The sequence below is a fragment of the Phlebotomus papatasi genome, chromosome 1, assembly GCF_024763615.1.
Source record: "Phlebotomus papatasi isolate M1 chromosome 1, Ppap_2.1, whole genome shotgun sequence".
Classification (NCBI taxonomy): Eukaryota; Metazoa; Arthropoda; class Insecta; order Diptera; family Psychodidae; genus Phlebotomus; species Phlebotomus papatasi.
Window position 1 is genome coordinate 34,527,522 of NC_077222.1, and position 27,151 is coordinate 34,554,672.

Genomic DNA, 27,151 nt, shown 5'->3' on the forward strand with positions numbered 1-27,151 from the left:
TTTCAATTTTATGCAATGACATGCTAAAATTTATAAAAAATTTATTTAAAATTAAAACAAAAACCATAAAAACTATGCAAAATAAATAAAAAAATATTAATTTTTGATAAATTTTCGTATGGCGCGTTTTGCGAAGTATACGGCGAACTGCAATAAAATTGGAGTAGAGCCCTCTACTTTCACCATCGGAATCTTTTGACATCTCCCTAACCTCCATCTTTTCCGTGCAAAGTTTTACTCGGTGTACACGTGTTGTGAGAATGGCACCAACAGAAACTGCGAAAAACCCTGTGAAAAAGGGTGCAAAGAAGACCAATAAGGCGAAAAATTATGACTTGGGATGTGGAATAATGCGATATTCGCATTCGCAGAACTTCAAGCGCAAGGCATTGTTCCGTTTCAAGGGAAAGAAAACACCGAAGGCAACCAAGCCAAAAGTCGCCATTACGGTGACCAAGAAGATTGGAGGAGCCAACAATGGTGGTGAGCGTGTTGTGAAGCTACAAAAGCCCAAGTCCTACTATCCCACGAAGCCCCGTGTCCAGAAGCGTCCTGCCAGGCGGCTATTTAGGAATCATGTGCGCAAAACACGCAAATCCATGGTTCCCGGACGTGTGCTGATTCTGCTGGCCGGAAGACATCAGGCTAAGCGTGTGGTGTTGCTGAAGGTGCTGTCATCGGGATTGTTGTTGGTGACTGGACCATACTTCCTCAATGGATGCCCAATGCGTAGAATTTCCCAGAGATATGTCATTGCCACCAAGACCGTGGTCAATCTGGGCAAATTCAAGCTTCCGGAGCACATCAACGACAAGTACTTCAAGCGTGCCGCCAAGAAGAAGACCCGACGTGCCGAAGGGGACATTTTTGCGCAGAAGAAGGAGCAGTATGTGCCGTCAGAGCAGCGCAAGGAGGATCAGAAGACCGTGGACACCGCTGTTAAGGTGGCTCTGCGAAAGAGGAAGGATAAGAACCTCATTGCGCAGTATCTCAAGGCCCTCTTCCGCCTCCAATCCTCCCAATATCCACACCGTATGAAGTTCTAAGTGAATGATGTATTTCCTGGATGATTATGGGAAATAAAGAGAGATGAAGGGACGCAATTCTAATTGTTTTTATTCTCTGATTTCTTCCAACTTTCTATGTTTCTTTGGAGACTATTTTCTCTCCGGGAAAGAGATCTTTTAAAGAGGGTCGTACAGTTAAAGTTCTAATTTTGTTCTAACACGAAAGTCTCACTAGAATCCCAGTCTAAATGATGAGAATCTCTCATGGGGAGTGTGAATCCTCCATGAAAGAAGAATTCACATTTCCGGAGAGGGATACCCATGAAAATACTCAGTGGAAGCATGTCTAGGCCTAGAGGTACTCGTAGAACATGTACCAGTAGGTGCAGTTGAGAACGGTGAAGAGGAAGGGGAAGAAGACGCGTGAGAAGCGATCGATGTTGATGGCGCGCCGGAGACGTATCTGGGCTGGAGTGAGTTTGACAGGTTCAGGTTTCTCGGCACCCGCTGTCGCATCCGCAGTCGCTGGCGGTGCCGGCTGCAGTGGGGCATTGAGGAGCATGGAATTTTCCTGGCGCTGAATCCATGGGACACCACCATCTGTGGAGTTGTCTCGCTCACGTTTGCCGAACTGCAAGAGAAACTTTGGAGGGGACTCGGTGAATCTTGCCAATGTCTCCTATTCCAGTCACTTACGGAGCCACGGGTGACGCTATTCCGTCCCTTCGATGACAGATCATACATCTTATCACCCTTGTCTGCTGTGGTCTTCGTGGGTGGAGTATCTCCCAGAACGATATTCACCAAGCAATATTCCATCAGAGCCATAAACACGAATCTAAAAAGAAAATCTCTCATTTATTACAGGGAATTTCCCTTCCATGCAGCATTACTGACATTGTACAGACGGACATGAAGGCATCCACAGCCTTGAGATAGGATACTGGTGGTAGGGATGCTTGGGATTTAGCGTGCTGTGTCGACAAAGTCAGCAAACTCGTAACTCCCAATGTCACACGGGCAGGAGCGGCTTCGGGTTTAATCCAAAAACTCACCCACTGCAAAAGAAATTCTCGATCATGAGCTATCCAGGATACTCGAGAAATTATCAAGGATTCATGGTAAATTTTCCAGTTCTTTCAAAGAAGTGGAAGTATTTTATTTTTAAATTAGAAATCAGGTGAAACAAAAACATCCTCACCGACATGATGACGATTAGGCAAGTGGGAACGTAGGTGTGGAAGAGATAGTATCCCAGACGTCGTTTCAGCACAAAAACCACTTCCAAGCAGGTAAAGTTACCTATAAGAATAATTAAAAAGGACAAAATTAGATCAAAGATTTTAGAGAGAAACGTGCAAGAGTTATATGTACAAGGCTTTTTTGTTCTTCAAAGATTTTTTTTATGATGATAAAAATAGTTATGGAATATTGTGATAAATGAGGAGGGATAGACAATACATAATTCATAAAAATACTATTTTATCTAATTTATCGAAAATAAGTGAGTGAAATTATTTAATTTAACTCTTTCGTCTCTTTTGGGACTCTCGTACCCAAAGCAGCATATGAATGTTCTGTGAAAAACAATGTTTTTTAATTATTTAGAACTGATAAAAATCCTATTCTTGTGGATGATTACAAACTATAAGGATGTCCAAATGTAAGATATTTTTTTGTAGGACTTCAATTAATTCTTGAGCTTAGATATTTTTGATTAAAAATTGTGAAATTGGCTTGCAGCATATGCTGCGGTCCGGAAAGAGTTAAATTCACAAGAGGCATATGCTTCTTATTGCTAATGTTTCCTCTTAATGTTTCATACGTGTTTCATGAATTAGAAAATCAAGAACAAAATTACTTTTTTTAAGAAATAGAGAAATTAATAGCACAAGTTATTAGAATCATTTTGTTGTTTGAGAGTCATAAGAATCTTGTGTATTTGTTTGCACATTGCACTTTATATAGCATAGCAAAGTGCATCTTGATTATAAGGAATAATTTTATTCTTAAAGTCTCCATAAAATATTTTTGCATTTAAAACTAACACAGATCTTAAATTGGATTTTTTTTAAATTCTTAGAATTCTAAAAGAATTCCTATTTTTTCATGCAAAATTTTGCCTGATAGATAGGATTAGAAAAATTGAGTCATATCGCTAAATCTTAGGTCTGAAAACCTTGTAGAAAACTATAATTAAGTCATTCCTATATTTAAATTTTAAGTTAGAATATTCTGTCTGCAAAATTATTATTCTGAAAAATTTACCTAATTTATGTAACATTTAATATGGTTACAATGTAAAATGAAAAAGAAAATACAGTGTGACTCCTATAGTATGAATATATCAATCAATACAGCCAACAGCTATTTTTATATTTTATGGATTCCGGTAGTGTCAACTTGGGCTCAAATTGACTTCGATGGTGTCAGTTTTTTCTTTATAAATGCTCTATCAATATTATTTGTTTTTATTATGTTTTTTTTCGAAAATGTTTTTTTTTGTGTAGCGGAAAGTACTCGCCCTTCGAACGTTCATGCCTTCGAACAATGTAAATTTTCTTTTATTTTTCCTAAGAGAATTACACATTTCTATTAAATATTAGTTAACATATCATCAATTATTGACAATTACGTGATAATTACTTGTAAATCTCTTAGGAAAACTTAAAGAAATTCACATTATTCGAAGACACGAACGTTCGAAAGAAGAGTACTTTCCCCTATTAATGCAATATTTTTAGCATTAAAAACATTTAAGGCTTTACTATTTAACATAGAAATTTTATGGTAAAATTCGGATATTAACAGTGTAATCTTTTTAGAACGAAATAATTTTCTTTTCGTGATTTGAAGCCTTTTGTCCAACTGAAACTTCTCTCGTATATTCATATATAGGGGAAAGCGCACTACCTTCGGATGACTCAAACTTCCAACAACTAATTTTTCCCATTTTTCAATATGTTTTGAATGAATTTGACCCATTAAAATATTATATTTTAATAGCCTGGCCAATGTCTTACACTTCTTGAAAAGAGAAATGGGTCAAATCCTTTAAGAACATAGAAAAAATGAGTAGTTCGAAGCTTATGTCGTCCAAAAGTAGTGCGTTCTCCCCTATAACCAAAAACATTAATATAATAAATTCAAACTTTTCAAAGGAAAAATGGAAAATCTTTTTAGATTGTTAAGAGTAAGATGTTGTTTTTAATTCCTTAGTATACCATAAAATATCTTTAGTTCTTGAAGGTTATCAACGCTAAGACGGCGGTGAATGCAGAATTCTAATCTTACACAAAGCTTTATTTGTATTGCGCTTTTAAGTCATTGATGATGAAATATCTATCTAATCTATCTATCTATATATAACCCATAATTAATTTTAATTGTTTTATACTTTCTATGATATAATTAATAATAAAAGTTTTACACAATGTAAGGAAGTTTGAGCCATTAATTTGAAAGCTTGAAAGATAGTTTTTTTTTAAATTTTTATTTATTTTTAATAGCGCAGAAAAAAATCCTACATTTATTGGAACTTAAAAAAAACTTTGTTCCTTCTAAAAGAATATGCGTAAATGTAATTTAAAAAGTTACATCTCTTATTTTAAATTAATTCTTAATTAAAAGGCTAGGATATTGAAAGAAAATTTTTATCAAAAACAGGTAGGGGAAAGTGCTCTCCCTTCGAACATTCATGCCTTCGAATAATGTGAATTTCTTTTGTTTTTCGTAAGAGATTTACGCTAAATTATCACAGAATTATCAACAATTGATGATAATCCAACTAATATTTAATAGAAATATGTAAGTCTTTTAGGAAAACTAAAAGAAAATTCACATTATTCGAAGCCATGAACGTTCGAAGGGAGAGTACTTTCCCCTAGTAAAAAATGAAATCTTCAATAAATTATTAGTTTTTTCTTTTCAATAAATCTTAAATCTTTACAAAAAGGGTCTAATTTTTATAATTAACATATAATAAAGTCATAGAAATAAAATGAACACCCCCCACTGCTTTTAAACTTTTAAATTCAAACTTGATTTTTTCGTTAATAATATTTAATGTTTTATCGCTCTTTCATAGAACATAAAATCTTTGAACCAATTACACTGTGCAACAAAATGAAACTTTTTTTCTTGGGATGGAAAATAATGAGTAGTTTCTTGTTCCTTGGTATGTCCTGAACATTTCTCCCGAAGAAACTTGTGGTCCATCACGTCAAGTTTCTGAGATATCTTAAGAAAAAGATCTTTAAGAAATTTTTCGAAATATTTTAAAAAAATTGTTTATAATCAATAACGGTACATCCTAGGATGTTGGTGTCAAAGGATAACTCAAGGATATGTAGAGGAGGATTCAAGGACATTTTTCCTGGAACATCGCATATCCCTATCCCTTCATTTTTTAGATTTGCTTCATAAACTCCTAAATATCCTCCAAATCCATGAAAAGGATTCGTGGGATGACTTGAATCCTTTACAAAAATAGTCTCCTGAATATCATAGGGTCGTAAAATATACCGTTATCCAGAAATTACGTATTTGAATGACTTATGAACCACAGAATTTTCTCTCAAAAATTCATTATTTTATTTCATATCTTCTACAAATAAATTCTAATGTCTTATAAGTTTAATTTTCTTTGTAATCCACCATCCATCACATTTATGACAAAAGAGAATCAAGTTTCTTGCTTTCGTACCATTTTTCGTAAGGTGCAGCGAATTGATAGTATTTTATTCCGTGCTCATCTGATTCTGTTAATTTTTGTCTTAAAAAACATCAAAGTGACAATACAGGAAGTGGATTTCCAGTGATATATTCACATCCACTTTTTTAAATGCTGAAATCATTTTTTGCACAAAATTTTCGATAATTTCTGTTCTGGTGCCTCCCAAACAATTGCGAGTTGCATTTTTGACCGATCTCACGCATTTTTTTTCATTTGGCAGCAGAGAATTTGTGAAAATTGAATCCTTTTCTAACTTTCGGATGTCAGGATCCGTGAAAACATCTTCTTCCATTTTTGCGATGCCGAGTTTTGGAATAACTTCCCTCAAACGTTTGAAAGCCGCTTGCTCGTGATTTAGGGATTTTATAACATTCTTTACAATTCCTAATTTTATGTGTAATGGTGGTAACAGAATTTTGTCCAGTTTGTGAGACCTTTAATGTGCGCCCTCACTCATCAAATTCGGTCAAAAAGCACAGAAGATATGATGTTTTGAATTTCGTGAACTTTGATCCCTCATATCTCCGGTTCTATTGATTACCTTGCACAAAGGAATTTTTGAAAAAATAAGTTTGAATGTTGATGAATTTTGACGGTATCGCAGCGCCACCTGTGGTGACTTTTTGAACTTTCATCTGAAAGTGTTCATCGAGACGAAACCAAAACACCAAAATTTAGGTCAAAATGTTAATTAGAACCGGAGATAGAGGCCGGTTAATTTTCGAACTTTGACCCCTTATAGCTCGGGTTAGGGGTTATGGATCGACTTAAGTATTTTTTTTGTTTGATAGGTATAATCTGCGGCTACAACATACTAAAATTTCTGCCCGATGCACAAAGGAATTTTTGAGTTAATTAACTCAGAAAATTGAAAAGCCTTCATTTTGATAATAGCGTCACTAGCGGTAGTTTTACGAACTTGCGATGATAGAAGGAGAAGTTGCATTACAGGAGAGCTTTCCAAAACGCCTTCGCTTTTTAAATTCTGACAATTAGAACGGGAGTTATGGCCATTTGAGGAATTTTTTTTAGGACCCTTTTAGCTCGGGTCAGGAGGGTCGGGGGACCTTAAGTTTAGTATTGATCGAAAGATCAAAGGCCCAGCTATAACATTAAAATTTGAGCCCGATCGATGCCATCGAAGTCTTATTGGCTTATAGTGCATATTGTTAAGATATGAAATAAAATAATGAATTTTTGAGAGAAAATTCTGTGGTTGATAAGTCATTCAAATACGTAATTTCTGGATAACGGTATATTTTACGACCCTATGATATTCAGGAGACTATTTTTGTAAAGGATTCAAGTCGTCCCACGAATCCTTTTCATGGATTTGGAGGATATTTAGGAGTTAATGAAGCAAATCTAAAAAATGAAGGGATAGGGATATGCGATGTTCCAGGAAAAATGTCCTTGAATCCTCCTCTACATATCCTTGAGTTATCCTTTGACACCAACATCCTAGGATGTACCGTTATTGATTATAAACAATTTTTTTAAAATATTTCGAAAAATTTCTTAAAGATTTTTTTCTTAAGATATCTCAGAAACTTGACGTGATGGACCACAAGTTTCTTCGGGAGAAATGTTCAGGACATACCAAGGAATAAGAAACTACTCATTATTTTCCATCCCATTTTTGGCTGTTGCACAGTGTTATTGAAATTGAAGAATTATTGGATAATATAATTGACGTATATGTTACTTCAATGATGGTATATTTCAGACTAGCTTACAATTACAAGTGGTGTGATCTATATGGGAGATAAACGGTACACATCAATAATACAGTGCTGTCTCGCTATATGCACAATTTGGGTACTTTTTTTGACAGTTCTCTCTCTGAATATGCACAACTTTTTTTGAAATTCCCAACGGTTTTTTTCTTTCTTTTAATAAATTATCATTTTTTTTATTGTTCTAGAATTTCCCGTGTTATTTTAAATATAATATGAGACAGAAAAAATAAAATTAAGAAAATTAAAAACAAGAAAAATTAGTTGCCAAGAAAATAATTTTCTTTATTACTTTGTCAAAATGTAAACAAATTGATTTTGAGTGCAACCGACACAAAAGCTGTGCATATAGAGAGTGTGCATATAGAGAGACAGTACTGTATATCTATTGGATGAATGCATAAGTTCGTGGACCTTTTTCACAGGCGTGATTAAAGTGTATCCTAAAGCTTAGCCCCGTCATTTTTCTTAACTTTTTTGTATGCACTGGAAAGATTATAGTGTCTTACATCCCTCTAATGCCAAATATCCTTCAAATAAGTCGATATGTCCTTTGGAGGATTTTTCCAAGATGTTGGACAAAAAGATGCTTTTGCAGCATGTAATGTTAGGCGAATTTTGGAAAGGTACAATCATTGGACTTCCACGGAAAGGCATTTTAGGTGTTTGTAGATCATGTTCTTCCTCTTAGAATTATTAAAAAAGGCATCTTGGAAAATTTCGAAATAGGAATTTATTCTTCAAAAGATCAACTCCATTTTAAATGGCCTCTCTAACTTTGATGACGATATTGAGAGTAGGTATCCTAATGGAATAAAGTTTATGGATAACATTTGAAGAGATTGTTAAGATGTTGGAAAACAATAATTCGTCTGTATTTTATCATTTTCAAAATACGTATCCAAGATCGATACAGAGGAGTTCCACATTTTTTGACTGAAATGCTTAAAGTGAATGGAATGGATTTGGCCATTGTCTCCTCGTTTGTTATGATAGATAGTCTTTTTAAATAAAAATAAATAAAAAACAAACCAAAATATACAACTAGACAAAGGACATTTCCACCGTTTAATCCTGGAGGTTGTAATCAACGCTAGACGGCGATGGACGCAAGGGGGGGGGGTAGGAAAGATCAAGAATGAGATGAAATACATAAATTTAAATTCAATTCAAATTCAATTTTACTCTTTTACTGCCTTTTTATAGAATGCTCCAATTTCTTTACGACTTTTAAAATCGAAAAAAAATCTTATAATAAATTAATGGAAATTATTAACGAAATATTATTTTTATAAGTTTTTAACTATTCAGAAAATGTCCGAAAAAAATGACTTGTTTTCGAGATATACTGCAACAGTTTCAGTAAATGCTGGAAAAGAACTGGCTTTGTGACATTACATAGGGAAACTGGGGCAGCACCAAACACGGGGTACTACCAAACACTGCGATTTTTTAATCGGATATTCGACTTCAGAGGATAAGACCTATAGGAATTTATAGGCACTATAGGGATGCTTGTCCACTGAAGGAATGGTCGGGCTAGTCCAAGTAGTTTAGAAATAAAAATTAGTGTTTGATGGTACCCCGTGTTTAGTGGTGCCCCAGTTTCCTCTACTAGTCCTCCTGAGCGCAATTTAAATTTAAATCAGCTAAAACTTAGTTTTACCTCCATTTATAGCTACAATTTAATTTGAAATTACAGCCATGAATAATTTAATCAGTAATTTAAGAAAGTACCAATTTCTAAAGGTTTTATGCCCTTGTATTTTATTTCAAATTTTAAATTGTTGTTTTTCTTTTTGTGTTCGAACAATAAAAAAATATTTTGGATAAATGCAAATATTATTATTCCCTGAACTAACGTAAAGTTTGGGATGGTATATTTCAACTTCCGTAAAAGAATGCTAAACAAGTGAGCTTTTCCGGGAAGCTTGTTGAAATTGTTCTGGATTTAAACAGTACGATAGAGATAATACCAAATAAAATGATTTGGATTTGTTTTTAATTAAAATTTATCATTAATTTTATATATATTTATAAATACTGACCCGTTGAGTAGACTTGGGTACAATCGGCTGTATAATTTCTTACAAGAGCTAATTGTGGTAGCTCAATATTCTCATCCACAACAAGAGGCACATCCGGATCCCATTGGAATATCATATCATCCGTTGTATGAGACACTGGAAAATAAAGTCCTCACTAAATCACTGAACTAGGGTGGAAGTATTTGTTAGAATTACGACTCTCCATCTGCAACTTGCACTCCTGAGTGTCATGAGGATAGATGAGAAAGTTCATGGCGCAAGAAAGGCGCAGTGTTAGCTTTACCATGTACAGGATCGTTTTGTCCTTGTAGAGCCACATGTAGTGATTGGGAATGGTCATTGTCTGGAAGGTGACTGATTTGGCATTTTTAAAGAATGAATCTGGACGCCACATATGCTTCAGCCATTCCACTTCCAGTAACCGATATTCCGATGTCATGTTTTCGGGCAGTCGCAGCCGGTGATCCTTCCACGTTTGAGCGAAGAAAATATCAGCAGCATAGGTCTGAACAGAAAAAGGAAATAGTAATAGATTTAAAATTTTTTAAGCTTTATTGGGAATCACCATGGATGTCTCATCGATGGAATCCAATCCCATGACAGTCACGTGGAAGAAAACGGTTGTGGGTTGACCCTCTTTCTTCGGTGGTCGCATTTTGTCGTAACTTTTGTGGTCTTCCGGGAGTATATCATTGAAAGTCAAGCTTGTTCTATAAATTCAATTTTGAATTTAATTTTAAAATGTATTTTTTTCTGGGGAATAATTTGTACTCACTGATGTTCAGCACAATTGATCTTGAAGTTCAGGAAGACCCAAAGGACGCAGAGGACAATCCTCTGAATCATGGCGTATCTACAATGTATTTCACACGATCTGGTGCTCTGTATAAATGATTTGAAGTTACTGAGGAGTATCCATAGTATACAAGGAATTCCCTCAGTGATTCTGGTACAAAAGAACGGGTGGGATTTTGGGTGGGAATTAGCTCCGTTGGACCACTTGATGATGCACCGCGTGGGTGGCGAACAATGTCCTAGTTACACGATGCAAATACAAGGGAGTCTCTTGAGAAAATCAGCCTCGTCAGCGATTAGCGGTGAGGCTTCTTTAAACAACTTCCTCTTCTGGTCCCTCAAACACATGAACAATGTCATCATCAGCCTCCTCGTGGATGTCAATTGACAGGGACGAGGAGGAGTCTGCAAGAAGTGCGAGGGTGGCTGACTTGGCAGACTCCGTTGAGAGACTTTTCACGGTGATTTTCGCAAAGGAAGACACAATTCTTCAGAGGACAATTGAAATTTAAATTGCAAGAGTTTTTTATTCACTGGGTTAATCACTGTTTTTAAAAAAAAAGTTTATGCACATTTTATTATTATTATTATAAATTTGAAAAAAGTTGTCTTAAATTTTTTTGAATATTGAAAAAAAAAGCAATTGTGTGACTTAATAAATTAGTATCTTGTATACTAATACTTTTTGTTCAAATTTTAAGCATGGATTATGACATGGGTTCAGCTTTATTCCTTTATACTACACTGAGAAAAAAACGGGGGTGCGATTAACTTTTTTTCCTCATAACTTTAACACCTTTTAGATGTAAAAATATATCAACATTTTTTAATGTTAATTTTACACCTTTTTAAGGGTAAAATTAACATGAAAAAGGGTAACTTTAACCCCTAATACACCTAAAAAGGGTAATATTTACATCAATTTCGGATCAATAATGCAGGGTAAAGTAAACATTTCCGTAAGGTTATTTTAACTTTTTCGGATTTCTCTCAGTCAGTGTAGATTTATACTACAATGTCCAAAACCAGCCACAACCACTGAGAGGATCAGTGACTTGGCTTAACAGAACTAAAGATCAGTCTGCATGATAACCATGGTATATACTTGCTCTGGGTTATGTAAAGTGGTAGTACAGAAAATTCCCCTGACCCGATTTATCCCAATTATCTCCAGGTAAATAAGTGCATGTATACATCAAAGTAATTTAATATGTAATTATATAATGCTCATATTGTTTTGATGTTAAATTTGTAGACTTGAAGAAGGGGAAAAATTTCCCTGAAAACTTCACGCTACGTAAGGGAATAAATCCGAACCCAGATCATAAGCTTTGTTTAAATCTTCCTCAAGCAAAACTGACTGAAGATATTTAAAATTTCGTCAAGGGGGAGATATTAGGGTTGGAAGTGGTGTACAGCTGAAAATGAAGTGCTTGGAAGTCTTTGGAAGTGGGAGTACTCGTATATAAAGTCTTTTCTGACTGATTCCGTATTTTTCAGACTACGTTACTTTTAGTTGAGATTTTTAATTCAGGCGGGAAACTGAAAAGGTTTGTTGAAATTTTCAAGTTCGATTATGACAATAAATGGAGCAAATACGCTCAAATTTATTATAGCTTAATTTATGTCGTAATTTTTTCGTGAAAAATATTCAGTTGAATAATAATTTTCCGTAATTTTTACAGGAATTTCAAATTTATGTAGTGGCTCACAAAAAATGACATAGACATTGCAGTTGACTTTCAATCAATTTTAATATATATCTTTTTCTAATTTATAGTATTCGTGGGACTTTTTCGCGAATGTCGTTAAAGGGTATCCCATAGGTTACCTCCACCATTTTTTGTTTATCTTTTTGCATATACTGGAAAGATTTTAATGTATTACATCTCTTCAATGCCAAAAGTATTCGACAAAAAATAGATTTGTGCTTTTGAGGACTATTACAAAGAGGAATGAAAAGGCGCACTTATAATATTCAATGCTAGACTAATTTTGGAAAGGTTTAAGTGATGAACTTCCATTAAAGAAACATTTTAGGGGTTTATTTAGATCGCATCTTTGCTCTAAGGATGATTAAAAAGTGGCTTTGAAAATTTAGAAATAAGGATTTATTCTTCGAAATATCAATTCCATTTCAAACGGTCTCTAATATTGATGCCAATATTGTAAGTATCTTAGTGGAAGAAAATCTGTGAATAACAATTGAAGAGATTGTTAAAATGTTGGAAAACAATAATTAAATCGTATTTCGTTTTTTAGAAAATCTTGAATGTGTTTGAAAGCTCAATACATGGGTGCCACGGGTGCCACATACTTTCACTGAAAGGAATAAGGAGGACTTTATGAATGTGGCCATTTTTCTCCTGATATGTAAATATTAGCAATAAAAAATCTTTTCTGGATTAATTGGCGACCAGGTAATGAGGAATTAATCTAATGCAACAATAACGAAAAAGATCCTTGAAAAAATATCCAAGCTTGTTTCAAAAGCTGATTAGCAAACATCAATAACTTTTCCAAAGAGTGCAAAATGTTTTAATTTTAAAGGATTTTAAAACCAGAGGGAATATTAAGCTTAATAAAAGGTGAAGATAGGTCTGAAGTTCTGAATTAATTGTTGCGATCGTACTTTTAGACTCTTAACAGATTTTCCAGCCCAGTTTCAATTTACAAATGACAATATATTTTTTTTAGATATTTAATTTTCCAAAAGTTCACTGGTCTCTTAGGAAAATTCAAAATATGTTCGTAAAATGCAGATAATATTAAAATATTGAAAGTATGCAAGAATATCTGGCGGTAGAAATTCAAAATATAAGCAAAATGTTAAATATATCGTCGGTTGCGTCTACCTCTGTCGTATCTGCATTTCTTTTATGTCAGCATTTCACGCAAGAGGGGTCGTCTGTATTGTAGCTTGCACCAAATGCAGATACAAAACAAATGCAGATACGACAGAGGTAGACGCAACCGACGATATGTATAAAAATTATTTTTTTGAGATTTTTTAAGAATTTTCTAATTAGATTTTTCATCAGATTAAGTAAATTATTGATTTCTAAGTATGAGAAGTGAATGAAGTGCAGGAAGTACTGGAAGTATTGCGACATTTTTGAGAGTTTTGCGAAATTTTGGAAGTGCGAATGCGAAGGCCTCTTCCATACAAGTTATGGAAGTGCCTGGAAGTCAAGGGGGTAACCACTTTGTAAAACCGTGAAGCAACATCTGTATATATCTGTATCAATTGCACTCTTGTTCTCTTTCACACACCTTATTGACGGATTTTCCAACCCACTTAAAGTAATTACTTAAAGTTTTTTACCTAAAATACACTGTGAAAAATGAGAACAAAAATTAAAAGAAATACAAGTTTTAGGTTAGACAATGTCATTTAATTTTTTGTACTTCTGTGTTAGGGGATCAAGTCAAAGAATTTATGTTTTTATTAATAGTTTACCTGCTTTCGATTATGTGTATTTAGAAAATATTCCGGCTTTCAAGAAATCATTATTCTTCTCTCTCAACTTTATTACCCGATTTAAAATATCATGTTATGAAATCTTAAATAGCTTTATTGTCAAAGTAAAGTTATTTCTTACATTAGGTCTTACAGTGAAATTTCATAAATACAGACATACATACGGCTCGTATATGACTCTTTGGTGCACTGATATTTTACACTATGCATCTCATGATATATTGCATTTTCTAAAACATTGTCCTTGAAGAATTTTTTTACTCCGAACATGAGTTATTGAAATACACCTTAATAAATTTAGTTACTCACATATTTTTGAAATGTATAAGGCGATGAAGTGCGTTCCTTTCGGATTTTTTTTCGTTTTCGCGCTTCAATTCATGGTGAATCCGAATATTTGAGAAGAGTGCAACAATCAATTGTATGATGTTGAAAAAATGATCAACAAAATCAGTGAAATGCGATAGGTTATGGTCAAAGGCATAATCTTTAAATTGTGAGAGAATTGTGTTGACCAATCCTTCAACCTTGAATTCTTTCAAGAATTTGAGTTTATCTTCTGCAAGACCTCGTCTGAAGAACATCTCACAACATTTGGAAACTTCTTTAAGAAAATCGGAGGGATATGCTGTGAAGGCCTTACCAATACTTTTTCTATTAGTATTATCTGTGAGAGAAGTTAGGCAAAGAGTACACTTTAACTTTTTTTGTAATGCGTACAAAATATGGCCTCCCACATTTTCTAGAACACTTTCCAATGCCTCTGAAATGTGTTCTTCAATAATAGTCACTTCATCAGTATTGAGAATATCGATGTCCTCTATAATACGAATTTCTCGTTCTTCATCTTGCTCTGTGTGAAAATCGATGTTGGTCGTGTTTTGCTGATAAAATTAAAATTTTTTTGAGAAAAAGTCACATACGAATTTCACAAACTATCGATTAAACCACAAAAAAAAAATATATATATATAGTGCGTGTGTACGTCTAAAATAATAATAAAGTATTAGAGGAAAAGCTCATAATTTTGAACAGTTTCTAAAATTGGACACTTTGAGGGTAAAATTGGACACTAAAAATAAATTGATTAAAATTATGGATTTTTATTCCAGAGAGATTTTGAGAGATTCAGGTTTGAGAGGCTCTACTGTATTATATTTAAATTGCAATTCCAAATAATGGACATATCTTTTTGTCAATAACAACTCGCATAAGTTTTTCCTCTGTTTTATAGAAATATTAGCGTCCTTTTTTATTAAAAACTTAGTGTTCCTATTTTATTAATTACTTCAATTTTTGATTAATTTTTCAGTGTAATTACTGAAATAAATTAAGTAGATTAGTAAAATTTTGAAAAATGTTCCCGATAAACGAAAAGTTAGTTGCTAATATAATCTGAATATTTAATAAATTCAATTTAATTTGTTAACTTAATAGAGAATTATACGGATTGTACAAGAATTTTTTACTTGTGTGATGGTATAGATATGTCATACAGTGAAAACATTCGGTAAATTGAAATAATTAGAAATTTAAACGTTATTCACGACTTGAGATGGATTTCTTTATTTATTTGGATTTATGAAGAAGAGAACTATTGTCCCTGAAATGCTGTGCGTGCACAGTAGAAAATAATAAATCCACACAAAATTCATTATGAATGTTTAAATTCCCATACATAGATATTTAGAATATATTATAAATTTATACCTGAATGTCATCATTTAAGTAGCGCAAACTCCTGCTTGTGCTTACGGACAATACCTTAATTACCTCACTGCCAGATAGACAGTTACCCTTTCTGGCCTCTATTTGGACGTGGGTTACCAATCTCTTATAGGCGGCCCTAAATTGTATCACACTAGGATTGGTGTTGCTGCCAAGACGGGTGCGTACTGCTCCGAAAAACATTTCTACATGATCTTGATTAAGAGCGTAAGTACGGAATCCCGATGGGCCTATGTTATTTTTGACTTCCTCATATATATGAGGCAAGTTGATCAAGCATGTTCTGAGACCCACAAAACCCCTGTAATTAGCTGATTCGACAATCAACTGTCTTCCATTCTTTTTTTCAATTTGTAAGCTATTTATATACATTACGCTCGTCTCACAGAAGAACTGGATCCTTTCAAAGTTTTCGTCAGTAATTGTACCCTTGTAGCTGGAAATAAAATATTTAATAGGTGGTTAAGGGATCGTTCTATGTTATACGTGTAGAGAATATTTTTGAAAGAATAACAATTTCATTCCTTATTTCAAACTAAATGCTTCTTTTTTTTAAGTGTATTTCGAAATAATAAATACTTATGTATTAGAAAAAATACAATAGTGCATTATTTCCGTGGTGAAATTTATTGGAAAATTTTCAGCTCCATATAAAAAAAATGGTGAATACGAAAAAACTTCGACTGATAGAGTAACTATCCAAGAAAACCCATTGGAAACCAGAATTCAAATAAGGAAAAAGCGTGAAGACCAATATTAACAAATTCGACGTGAGGCAAAGTTTTCTGTCCGCCATTTTGAGCAAAAGCTGCATGACTTTCCGCGAACTGAGAAGAACAAAGTGCATTTTCATTTCTGTAGAGCTATTTTTCCAAGTAATTGAAGAACTAAAGTAGAAAACAACCAAATGACAACGAAATATTCAAATTCAAAAGTCGGCTTTTTCGCGAGCATTTATGAATTGAAAATTACAAAAATGTGAGTATTTTTCTCCATGGAAATGGCCCATTATACAAAATTTAAAAAATACAGGGGTTCATCATTCTCACCCAAATGTTGCTGGCTGGCGACTGTTGAGAACATCGAAAATGTTATTCATTGTGCGAATGTAGTCTGCGGTTCCCTTACTTTTTTCAAATTGCGGTAACTTCAAACGTTCTCGACAATAATCAAGAGCATCTGCAACCGATGAACTTAAAAGTTCAACCGCAAGACGTACATTCATCTCTCTGCCCTTGAAAGCAACATGCGAAGTTCGAAGCTTGTTGTCCAAATTGATTCCTAAAGTTGTCTGGAGCTCATGTAATGCGATAATATAACGGAAATCAATTTCACGTTCTTGCCCGTCATACATCTTATAGTATGCAAAGGTATTACGAGCTAATTTTATCATATGTACAGCGTCTGGTTGGATGAATATCTCAGCAGTTTGTTGATGACTTTCAGGATCTTTGAGTCGAAATTTGTATTCTGTCAGGTTTTTCTCTAAATCTGTTCCCAGAATAGACATGGCTTTAAAATTTTCGGACGCAGCATCAAATGTCACTCCCAAAACCTTGGCACCAGTTTCTCGAGCTTGACATATTGCTTGCTCTATCAAGTTGGTTTTTTGATATGCATCGAGTGAAGTTACAGGAAAATATCCTATCGGTATCTTCCATTTTAAGTCAATTGATACCAACATGAAGAGGAGAATTTTAGTAGCCTTGTTGTTATTTGTGTCATTCATGTCCTGAGCATCATAAGTAAAACACTGTCCATAAGTTTTCTCCCCAATACGCTGAATATGAGTAAAAATACTCATCTCATCAAAAATTAATTGGCAAATTACCGTTTTACCTTGAGCATTCTCAGCATCTACAAAAGACTTCACAGTAGAGAGAGTTTCCTGTGTAAAACCAGGATCACAGTCCAGGCTCTTATACCATCTGGAAATTTGTATTGGATGGGGCAAACAATTACCAAGCGATTCCCTCACAAATCGATATGCAACAGGAGATCTAAAATCCAGTTGCACCGAAAATTCTTTTAAATCTTCATCGAAGGGTACATTTGGGCCTTGTCCGTTGATTCTCCCCAAAATTCTTTTGAAAATAGGCCTACTGGCACCAGGGAGTTGTTCCAATACATTTTGGGTAGGTTCGTCTTTTAGGGTTCTTTCCTTGAGACCTTTCAATGAAGACATCATGCTAGCAAGCGTTCTATCGCGGCGACGAATTTTCTGTTGAAGTATTTTGACTTCTTTTCTTAATTCCTGTATCGTCATCGTCATTTTTGCGTTCCGCGATCTCAAATATCTCAATTCTGAATCAGTTTTCAGGTGTAAGAACATCGAATCTTTTTCAGACTTTTCAGTTGAATGACATTTCGCATCATCATATGTTTCCATCAGCTCAGACTTTTCGCATTTATTTATTGGAACATTTCTCGGGTCTTTGGACCATTGTGTTGGTATTGCTTGTGGATTCAAATATACTTTAAATTTAGGCCGCACATATTTCCGAATGAAATCTTCTGGTTTAAAGTGCAAACTGCACACAAAACACTGGGAAGTTATCACAGATTGTAACATTTCCAAACGTTTTTGCCAGAGAATCCTTCTTTCTTCGTTAGCAGGGAATCTAAACAAAAATATTGTATTAGGAAGTTAATTTTATTTATTAATTGTTTTATATAATATATAGAAATAAAATATTCTTAGAGAAACTTTAAATATAATTTCTTTTGCAAAAAATATCCTCAACACTCTAAAAGGAAGGCGCTGAATTGATTTCCTCTGCAAATAGATATTAGGTCTTGTAAAAATTACTTTCAAATACACGAGTTTAGAAATTTGTAGTAATTATATTTCAAGCTAAGAAAAGATCAATAACAGAGACTTCTAAAATTTCTAAAATGAATTTCATATTTAATTGGTTTTCGAAAAGAGAAAAATTTAAAAATGTAGAAAACGGGTTTTAACATATTTCCACATTCCACATTTAAATTTGTGTAGAACCCACTGAGAATGAGTTACATTGCATAGGATAAGGGTTCATCGGAGTGGTATTAAATAATAAAAATAGTATAATTAAAATTGAAAAGCGATTGAAGAGATCATTGTAATCGTTGCTAAAATAATATTAAGAAAAATTATAACCAAGATAGCTAATCCCTACAGATTATATAGCAATTGTGTAATTTAAATAGTAAAATATAGTTAGTTTTCAGAGAGAAGAATTGCAAATTTTCAAATATCAAAAATTTTTATTAATCAAATTTTGCTGGTTTTGGGGAAGTGTAGTAACGGTCAATTTGAATTAAGTCACACTTTTGAGTCAAGTAATAAATTCAGCTGGGTCACCATGACAATCCCAATTCACAGTGAAAATAGCTCATAATTCTAATATACATTTTGGGGAATGCATATCTTGAACCCTTTTAAATAGTTTAGGATAGTGACTTTTGATATATGCTAACTTTAAAGGCTCAACTCCTGCGTAACTGATTCCCCAAACACTTTTATGCAAATGTGACTTACCTGTGGAACGATAACTTATTTCCAGTTTGACCAAACTTGCTGCCACAATTTGGAACAACACAACACTTATTACTTGTGTTCATACTTTGATCAATTAGGTTTTTCGCAATTATCACTTTTAAAACTTTAATTTCTTATGAAACGAAGCACTTTTCAGATACCATGCATAGACGTCAAATGACAAAATGAATGAGAGTGAGACAATTGATACATTTTTTATAGACTATCTCTTTCACTAGCACCTTCACTGTCTTTTACGAAACTCCATATAAAAAAAACATGTCGTTACCCCCTTGCTGGAAGTAGTGTACACATTTTCACCCAGATATCTCCCCCTTGAATTTTATAGTTTCACTAAATAGTCTCGTAAATTCAAGATAATTTTTATTATTAAAAAAAATGTTTTAAATTAATTTTCATTAAAATATTATTCATCAGTACAGTACAATAATATTATATTATTCTTCTGCTAGTATTTTTAGGAAAATCTTCAAAAATCCACTTTAGCAGTAAAAAAAATGTTAATATAATTTAAAGTTTCGCTGAATCCTGAGAATAATCTTTTTAAATTGAAACCGGATTCAGAAAGCACATAAAATTCTCAGTTAACTTATGTAATAATCGGAAAATTCAGAAACTATGAAATATGCCTCTACACTACTGGGAGCAATTTTCGGCAAAAAGTGCCGACTTTTTTTTTTTTTAAAGAAATCGTCTTCACTTTCTGTATTTAAAAACATTACAATTAAATGCAATTTTTGTCAAAAAATGCTCCCAATGTGTAGAGCCCTTAAAAGGTAAATAGCATTCTATTTGTAAAATATCTCGGTTTTAACACATTAAGAATGATACGCTTTTCTCTGAAACCGATAATCAAAATCAAGGAAACGTTTAACTTCAAACTTTGAAAAATACAATTCAGGCGGATTCTGTGTTTTTTTACCTTTGTATGGCATATTCTGTTGCCCATTATCCTTTTCAAACTTGTAAAATTATTTAAAAGGATTTCTCCGTTAGAGTTATCCCTTGTTAAACTTTGATCTCACGAATGTAATGCCCTAGACAGACTTATAACTTGAGCTGAGAAATTACATTCATGATTAGACTACATCCCCATCAGTTTACCACTAAGCCGATTTTATGTTTTTTTTTTTTTGAAATGGAAATCTGATAATTATTTTGATTATGATCACGTTAAGCCGTTTCTCGGCTTAAGTTGTAAGCGTGTCTAGGGCATAAGAGTAAATGATTAATATACTCTCTCGTATGGCTTCGTACTTTGCTAATTCCTCTTATTCCTTAGAGATATTTTAAGGTGTCTACACATTGGGAGCAATTTTCGTCAAAAATTGCGTTTTTGACAGAAATTTGACGTTTCCCACTACAACGCTGCAGGGAATTTCCTTCAAAAAAGCAATTTTTGACAAAAATTTCTCCCAATGTGTAGATGCCATTAGAGAATTAAGATGTTGATTTTGAGTTTTTCATCAGTTTTTAGTATTTGTAGACGGTTGTAGCCAAAATCCCGAAAGCCAAAATCCCGAACGCCAAAATCCCGAAAAGGCCAAAATCCCGTAAGTCAAAATCCCGAAAGCCAACATCCCGAAAGCCAAAATCCAGAATTTTCAAAATCCTTTAAGGGATGAAATTATATGCAGGATAATGTGTAGAATAATTTCCTAAGATACAGAAGATTTCCCTTTGCCTCCAGCAAGCGCGAGTACAATCGTGGGAGTAGTTATGACACTTTTAAGAATTAAGCTTTCGGGATTTTGGCCGGGTCCTGTGTAGATCAAAATTAGCCGTATTTATTAAAATAAAATCTGAGTTTATTTAATAGTAGAATTGAATCGTCATATTACTTTGATCGATCTTTCTAATGTAAATATATTTTTTCAAAAATATTGGACGTTGATATTATTTTCAGACTTTTTTTTTCAAATTTTAATATCAAAACCTATATCCTATAACATGGACTGAAATAAAATTTATTTTGATATGTAACTAAACAACTATTAACCCTAATATTTTAATTTTTTCTTTTTTTATTTCAGTTGCTTATCTTTTTAACTTTTTCAGGACGATTTTGGGTAAGAAAAATAGAGGAAAAATTGTAAAAAATAGGTAATTATTTTCTTTTTGTCAAACTGTTCATTGTTTTTTCACTGTTTTCATCTGTTTTTACAGATTTTTTCACTAGAATATCACAATTTTATGCTTTGAGATACTAACTTTTTTTTAGAGTTCTGTAGCTTGAGTCGAGGTAGGTTGGCGGTTTTACTTATGGCCAATCTATACTTGTGGCCACCTCTCAGATATCTTAAGTTTTTTTTCCCACAAATTAATTTCGAGGAACCACAAAAATTAGGAATATTTGATGTGCTATCATTAAACGAACATTTTAAATTGATTTACTTTAATATTTTGGTACAATACTAATCAATATATGGGAAATGTTTCACTGATGCGGATGTCGATTAAAAATACGTCAAATCGTTAAGAAATTTACTAGTGATCTCAAAATTTTTAATAACTAAATTTTGTATCTTCAATCGAAAATATTTAGTACTATTTTTCAAAACTTCTTTCCTTAATAACTATATGTCCTTTTACTATTAAATTTTAATAAAATTTTTAGCAATAAATATAAAATTTAGATGCGGCCATAAGTTATGCCCAAATTGATAGGATTACGGACTTATGGCCACGGTATTTGACGTGTGTTACTCTCACATCATATGTGTAACTCTTTTGATTTGGAGAGTTGTCAATTGTATTGTTTTTATTCAATAGTTCAGTGTTTTATGGCAAAAATTTAATGAAATTTTGGATTTTTGTGTGTGGTTATCCACCAAATGTGGATTTTTCATCATGAAAAACAGGTTGCTGGCCTCAGTGAAGAGAAAAAAGAGAAGCAATTAATAATGCAATGCTACAATCATGAATAAAAACTATAAAAACTTAACAAAAGAATAATAAAAACCTTTGAAACTACATAAAATCTTTTTCATTTCTATTGCACTAAAAATATTTTGTTTCTTAAGTTTATTTTGCATTATTTTACACTGTGGCCAAAAGTCATTCCATGAGCGGCCATAAGTTCGTAAAAGTGGCCACAAGTTATGAATTTTACATTGTTGGAAAAATCATACTTTTTCTGGGGCTTAAGAGAATTTTCTACTAAATTACTTGGATATATCGAAAGGAGGTACTTTAAAGAAACTACAGTTAAAATTTTATCTTAATTGGTCAAAAAGAAAAGAAGCTGTGAGCAAATATATCCTTAATGTGGCCATAAGTAATGCCGCTACCCTATTAAGTAATTTACAATTCACGAAATTCAAGTATTTCAATTTGTCTGAGCTAATTTTTATTAAATATACAGGAAATAAAATGTATACTAAATGTATTCATTATTTTAAAATATCAAATTTATCAGAGTAAGTTATTTAGGAATGTTTAAATTAAAAAGTTTTTTTTAGAACTTAATCTCAGAATATATCCGATGATCCATGATTAGTAGAACGATTTATTTTTCACATTAAGTTGCATTTAAACACTAATTTATTCTGTTTATCCATAAAATAAAATAAAATGATATTTCACCTTTTTGATAGATTATTATCTTTTTAAAAAATTAACTTATAATTTTACTAAATATTCACAATATTAACGTATTTCCAGAGAAAATCACTAAAAAGCACTGGTAATCCTTGCATAAAGCTCCTGCTTAAATATAGAATTCCAAAGGGGAATAGTATTAATAAACAATTGTCTTCACTGAAAATAATCCTCTGAGCACTATTTCATTTTTCTATTTTATAATTTCACAATAACTAGTACACTTTTTTCCACTTTTCCAACCACAAACTGAACTAAGAGACGACTGAGGGATTTTCCTCGCGGACGAGCGCTTAAATAGCTTCCTTGTGCGTCCTTCGTGAGCTTAGACAAAGAGAAAAGTCTTGTGTGGTATGATTGGGTTGTGGGGGTTTATTGAGGAGCTGAAGGATGAGAGATGAATCTCAAAAGGAGGTACTTTGACGAGAAAATTACATCGAAATGTTTAACATGCATTTTTAGAGTGATCCTCTGAAAAATCAATGTTCCTCGCAAAGTAGGTGAATCCTGGATGGGAATTTTCGCTAGTGATTCCGTGTTATTTTTTCGAAGCTAAGGGATTCCGCTATATTACTAACAAATGACTACAATTTAACTTTTTAAAAGCCATTCTCATCTCCATAATAAAGCGTTCGAAGAAGTGTGAAGTAGGAAAAAGCTGTGCTGAGAATCTGGAAATATAAAAAAAAAATTAAAATAATTTCAATTTAAAAAAAGTTAAATTTTGGTCAGTGTCAGTAAATCAAATTTAATCGGTAGTCAATTTCGAATTTCAAATAGTGAAGTAATAGTGTAAGTTTTAGTAAATAGAAAATGAAAAACTAATTAATTTTTCCTATATCCATCTTAAATGCGAATTTAAACTTAATTTTGCGAAAATTTAGCTCTAAAGCTCCGGCACACCATTTAGATAAGGAAAATTTTATGAAATCAAAATTCACTATAACCTTTTCTTTCTCAAACTTTTATTTTTAAACGTTCATCAAACTCTCTCGCACTTTTCTTCTTCTTTTGATCATCACGATAAATTCAACTTAGGTCAATCTAATTTTGAATGCAAAAGAGTGATAAAAATCGTATGAAATGTGTTTGAGAAACGAAGGGATCGTGAATTTTAATTTCATGAAATTCTCCTTATCTAAAAGTGTGCCGAAGGCATAAAGAAACAATACCTAATATTCTCTTTTTACATTTTTACTGATCAAAATTATCGTTTCACTGCGAATTCTTGTTTTCATCGAGTCAAAATTGATATTTGACTGTTTTATTGATCAAATTTAATTTTTCTGATTATTTTGATTTTTTTTAGCCAAATTTGATTTTATTTAACTTTTTACTGGCCAAATTTTTATATATTTAAATTTTTATAACTGTTTTTTTGTATCTCATTTTAATGTTTTATTCATTAAATTTAAGTTTTTGATTGAATTTGAGTTTACTGATCAAATTCAATATTTATTTCATTTAAAAAAAAATATTTTTTGACTAAATTCGATTGTTATGGCGCTGGCACACCTTTCAATTGCGTGAATTTCAACCGATTGAAATTTTACCTCTCACTCTTTCAAACTGAAATAAAATATAGCTGTCTCTTTCTGTCAAATGAAAATTGAAATTGAAATTTCAATTTTAAATTTCATTTGACAGAAAGTGACAGCTTTATCTGATCTCAATTTGAAAGAGTAAGAGGTAAAATTTCAATCGATTGAATTTCACTCAATTGAAAAGGTGTGCCAGCGCCATTTGGTCACAAAGATGTCATAAAATCGAAATTCTTGACACTTTCTTTCTCAAACAATTCATATTTTTTTACACTAAAATTCATTTGAACTAAATTGAATTTGTTTGCGACGCGACGTTCAAAAAAGAAGAAGAAGAATGTGAAAGAGTAGGTTTGCGTAAAAATGGTTCAGAATGAAGGGATATGAATTTTGATTTCATTAAATTTTCCTGATTAAAAAAGCTTGCCGATTAAATGCCTGATTAAAAAATTAATGACAAAATTTGATTTCTCGAATGAAATTTGGTTTCCTTTTGCTCAAGTCTTTATATATTTGTTTGACTTTATCATCAAATTTGATTTTCATTGGTGTGATTTGATCAAATCCTGATACATTTTTCTTATTTTCGGAGTAAATTCAATTTTTGGATCCTACCTGATTTTCTCTAATTGATTTTGGTATTTTTGCCAAAGTTTGTTTCTTAATGCAAAATTAGATTTTGGCTCCAGCACACCTTTTAGATCAGGAAAATTTCATGAAGTCGAAATTCGGATCCCTGTCTTTCTCGCATGTTTTGCATATGTCTATCTCATTCTCTCGCACTCTTCTTCTTCTCTAAAACATCACCCCAAATTCAATTTAGCTCAATCGAATTTGGTATGTGAAAGAATGAGATAGTCATATGCAAAATATGTGAGAAAGAAAGGGTTTCGAATTTCGACTTCATGAAATTTTCCTGATCAAAAAGGTGTGCCCGAGCAATTATTGCCAAAATTCTATCTTTTTCAAATTGAATTTGTTTATTTCTAAGCACTAAGTTTTACTGATCAAATTAATTTTTTTACATACACAATTTTGTTTTTTACTGACCAAATTTGATTTTTCTGATTTTGATTTTTATTGATCATATTAGATATTTACGGCCTGATTAATTTTTTACTTACACTAATTTTATCTTTACTGATCAAATTTGATTGTTTATGGCTACGACACATCTTTTAAATTAAAATCAAAATTCACATTCCTTTCTTTCTTAAAAGTTTAGCATATGTCTATCCTATTCATTTGCACTCTCATTCATTTTTCGAACATCACACCAAATTAAATTTAATTCAGGCCAATTTGGAGTTGAAAGAGTGGGATAGACTTATACAAATCTTTTGAGAAAGAAAGAGAAGTGAATTTTGATTTCACATATCGAGCTAAAAGTGTGTCGAAGGTATTATTGATAAGACTGATAAAATTCAATTTTGCTTTATTTGTACACTGAGAAAAAACGGGGGTGCGATTAACTTTTTTTCTTCATAACTTTAACACTTTTTAGGTGTAAAAATATATCAACATTTTTAATGTTAATTTTACACCTTCTTAAGGGTAGAAATAACATGAAAAAGGATAACTTTAACCCGCAATACACCTAAAAAGCATAATATTTACACCGATTTCGGATCAATAGTGCAGGATAAAATTAACATTTCCGGAATGTTATTTTAACTTTTTTGGATTTCTCTCAGTGTATTTGTCAAAAAATATCTTACCGCAGTAAAACTCCTCAGGGAGACTACTGAAAATTTTCCTGCTGTTAGAAATTGTGGTTTTTGAGCTCGTAGAATCATCATAAGGATGCATTTCTGATATTTTGCATCCTCTCTATACCACTGAGATGCAAAGACTCCCCAAGAAATTCTTTGACTCTGAAAGACGGAATAAATGATTTAAAGAATTGGCCACAGTAAGGTGATCCTCAGAGTATCACTTACATTTTCCATAAGGACATTGCCGTAATAGCAGATGCAGAAAACCTGCCAGAGAGCACAGATGAGGAATACAATGTACTTAAACCACATATCAATGTGTATGTCCGGATTGGTAGCTTGAAATCCCACCAAGCAGATCATGAGGGAGCTTAGGACAAAGTTACAGAGAATGGAGAAGTTGTATATACTCTCCATTTCTGAACAGAGATCAATGAGGAGCAGATGACGTTCAATGGCATCCTTAAGGCGTAAGTTTCTCAATCTTTTAGCCCTCCTTGGGGTGGTGATTATGGCCAAGTGCTTCGACAGTGCTTTAAATTGCATGGCGAGTTGAGTGATAAAGCAACCGAAGAATAGATCAGTGCCCAGAATTCCAATCATCGATGTGAATCCTCCCCAATTTTGTTGGATGTACATAATCATAAATCTGTATCCTTTGCGGGCATTGAAGGGATACCAGATGGAGTAGGGTAGGATTCTGTTGTAAATTCCTATGTCTGCATAGTCAATGATAGATACAATCAATGGCATAAGATTGAATGTCCATATGAGAATCATGTAGGATGCTGAGAAGTAAATCATGATTAAATAGGCATTCTTCCGTGTCTCCAACACGTCAAATTCCTTCTGGTCATCTTCAGTTTTGGGAAATAGCTCCTCCAGTTTGTTCACAATCCACGTGAGACGCTTTCGATTGTACCAAATCATATTCATTTTGATAATGGATATCGAGGAGAAAATGGTGCAGGGAATCAGAGCTGTAAACTCCAGAAAAATCTGTTCTTTGTCAACATCTTGCCATGCAACAAAAAAGTACACTATCTCTCCTATAACACAGTAAAAGTGATTGATGTATGAGGCCCACCACCAAGTAATCTTGAACCATGGAATTTTATATCCAGGATGGGGATCAAAGGGCACAAGGCCAATTGTACCAAAGAGAAAGTAGGGTATCACCACAAAATCTCGAAATGAGACAATAGTTCTCACAGGCGGTATCAT

At 32.9% G+C, this 27,151-nt stretch overlaps 3 protein-coding genes across 5 annotated transcripts; 1 reads left to right on the forward strand and 2 right to left on the reverse strand.

Annotated features, from left to right (window-relative positions):
- The first annotated feature begins 184 nt into the window (after positions 1-184).
- On the forward strand, positions 185-1,103 carry LOC129798926 (60S ribosomal protein L6). The gene has a single exon (XM_055842435.1). It carries the CDS (start codon positions 261-263, stop codon positions 1,044-1,046), a length of 786 nt encoding a protein of 261 aa, XP_055698410.1. The 5' UTR covers positions 185-260; the 3' UTR covers positions 1,047-1,103.
- LOC129798923 (glycine receptor subunit alpha-4) lies at positions 1,100-22,933 on the reverse strand. Of its 3 annotated transcripts, XM_055842428.1 has the most exons (9): positions 22,657-22,933; positions 10,302-10,866; positions 10,092-10,236; positions 9,722-10,031; positions 9,527-9,661; positions 2,209-2,309; positions 1,905-2,065; positions 1,704-1,845; positions 1,100-1,650 (listed from the first exon to the last, which is right to left on the reverse strand). In XM_055842428.1, exons 2-9 carry the CDS (start codon positions 10,370-10,372, stop codon positions 1,360-1,362), a joined length of 1,356 nt encoding a protein of 451 aa, XP_055698403.1. In that variant the 5' UTR covers positions 10,373-10,866; positions 22,657-22,933; the 3' UTR covers positions 1,100-1,359. The 3 variants fall into 3 exon arrangements, with proteins under 3 accessions (XP_055698403.1, XP_055698401.1, XP_055698402.1); XM_055842426.1 differs by having other exon boundaries at positions 1,100-1,845; XM_055842427.1 differs by lacking the exon at positions 22,657-22,933 and adding an exon at positions 22,536-22,604 and having other exon boundaries at positions 1,100-1,845.
- Positions 21,182-27,151, reverse strand: LOC129807468 (putative odorant receptor 85d). The gene is made up of 3 exons (XM_055857169.1): positions 26,153-27,151; positions 25,931-26,086; positions 21,182-23,342 (listed from the first exon to the last, which is right to left on the reverse strand). Exons 1-3 carry the CDS (start codon positions 27,149-27,151, stop codon positions 23,271-23,273), a joined length of 1,227 nt encoding a protein of 408 aa, XP_055713144.1. The 3' UTR covers positions 21,182-23,270.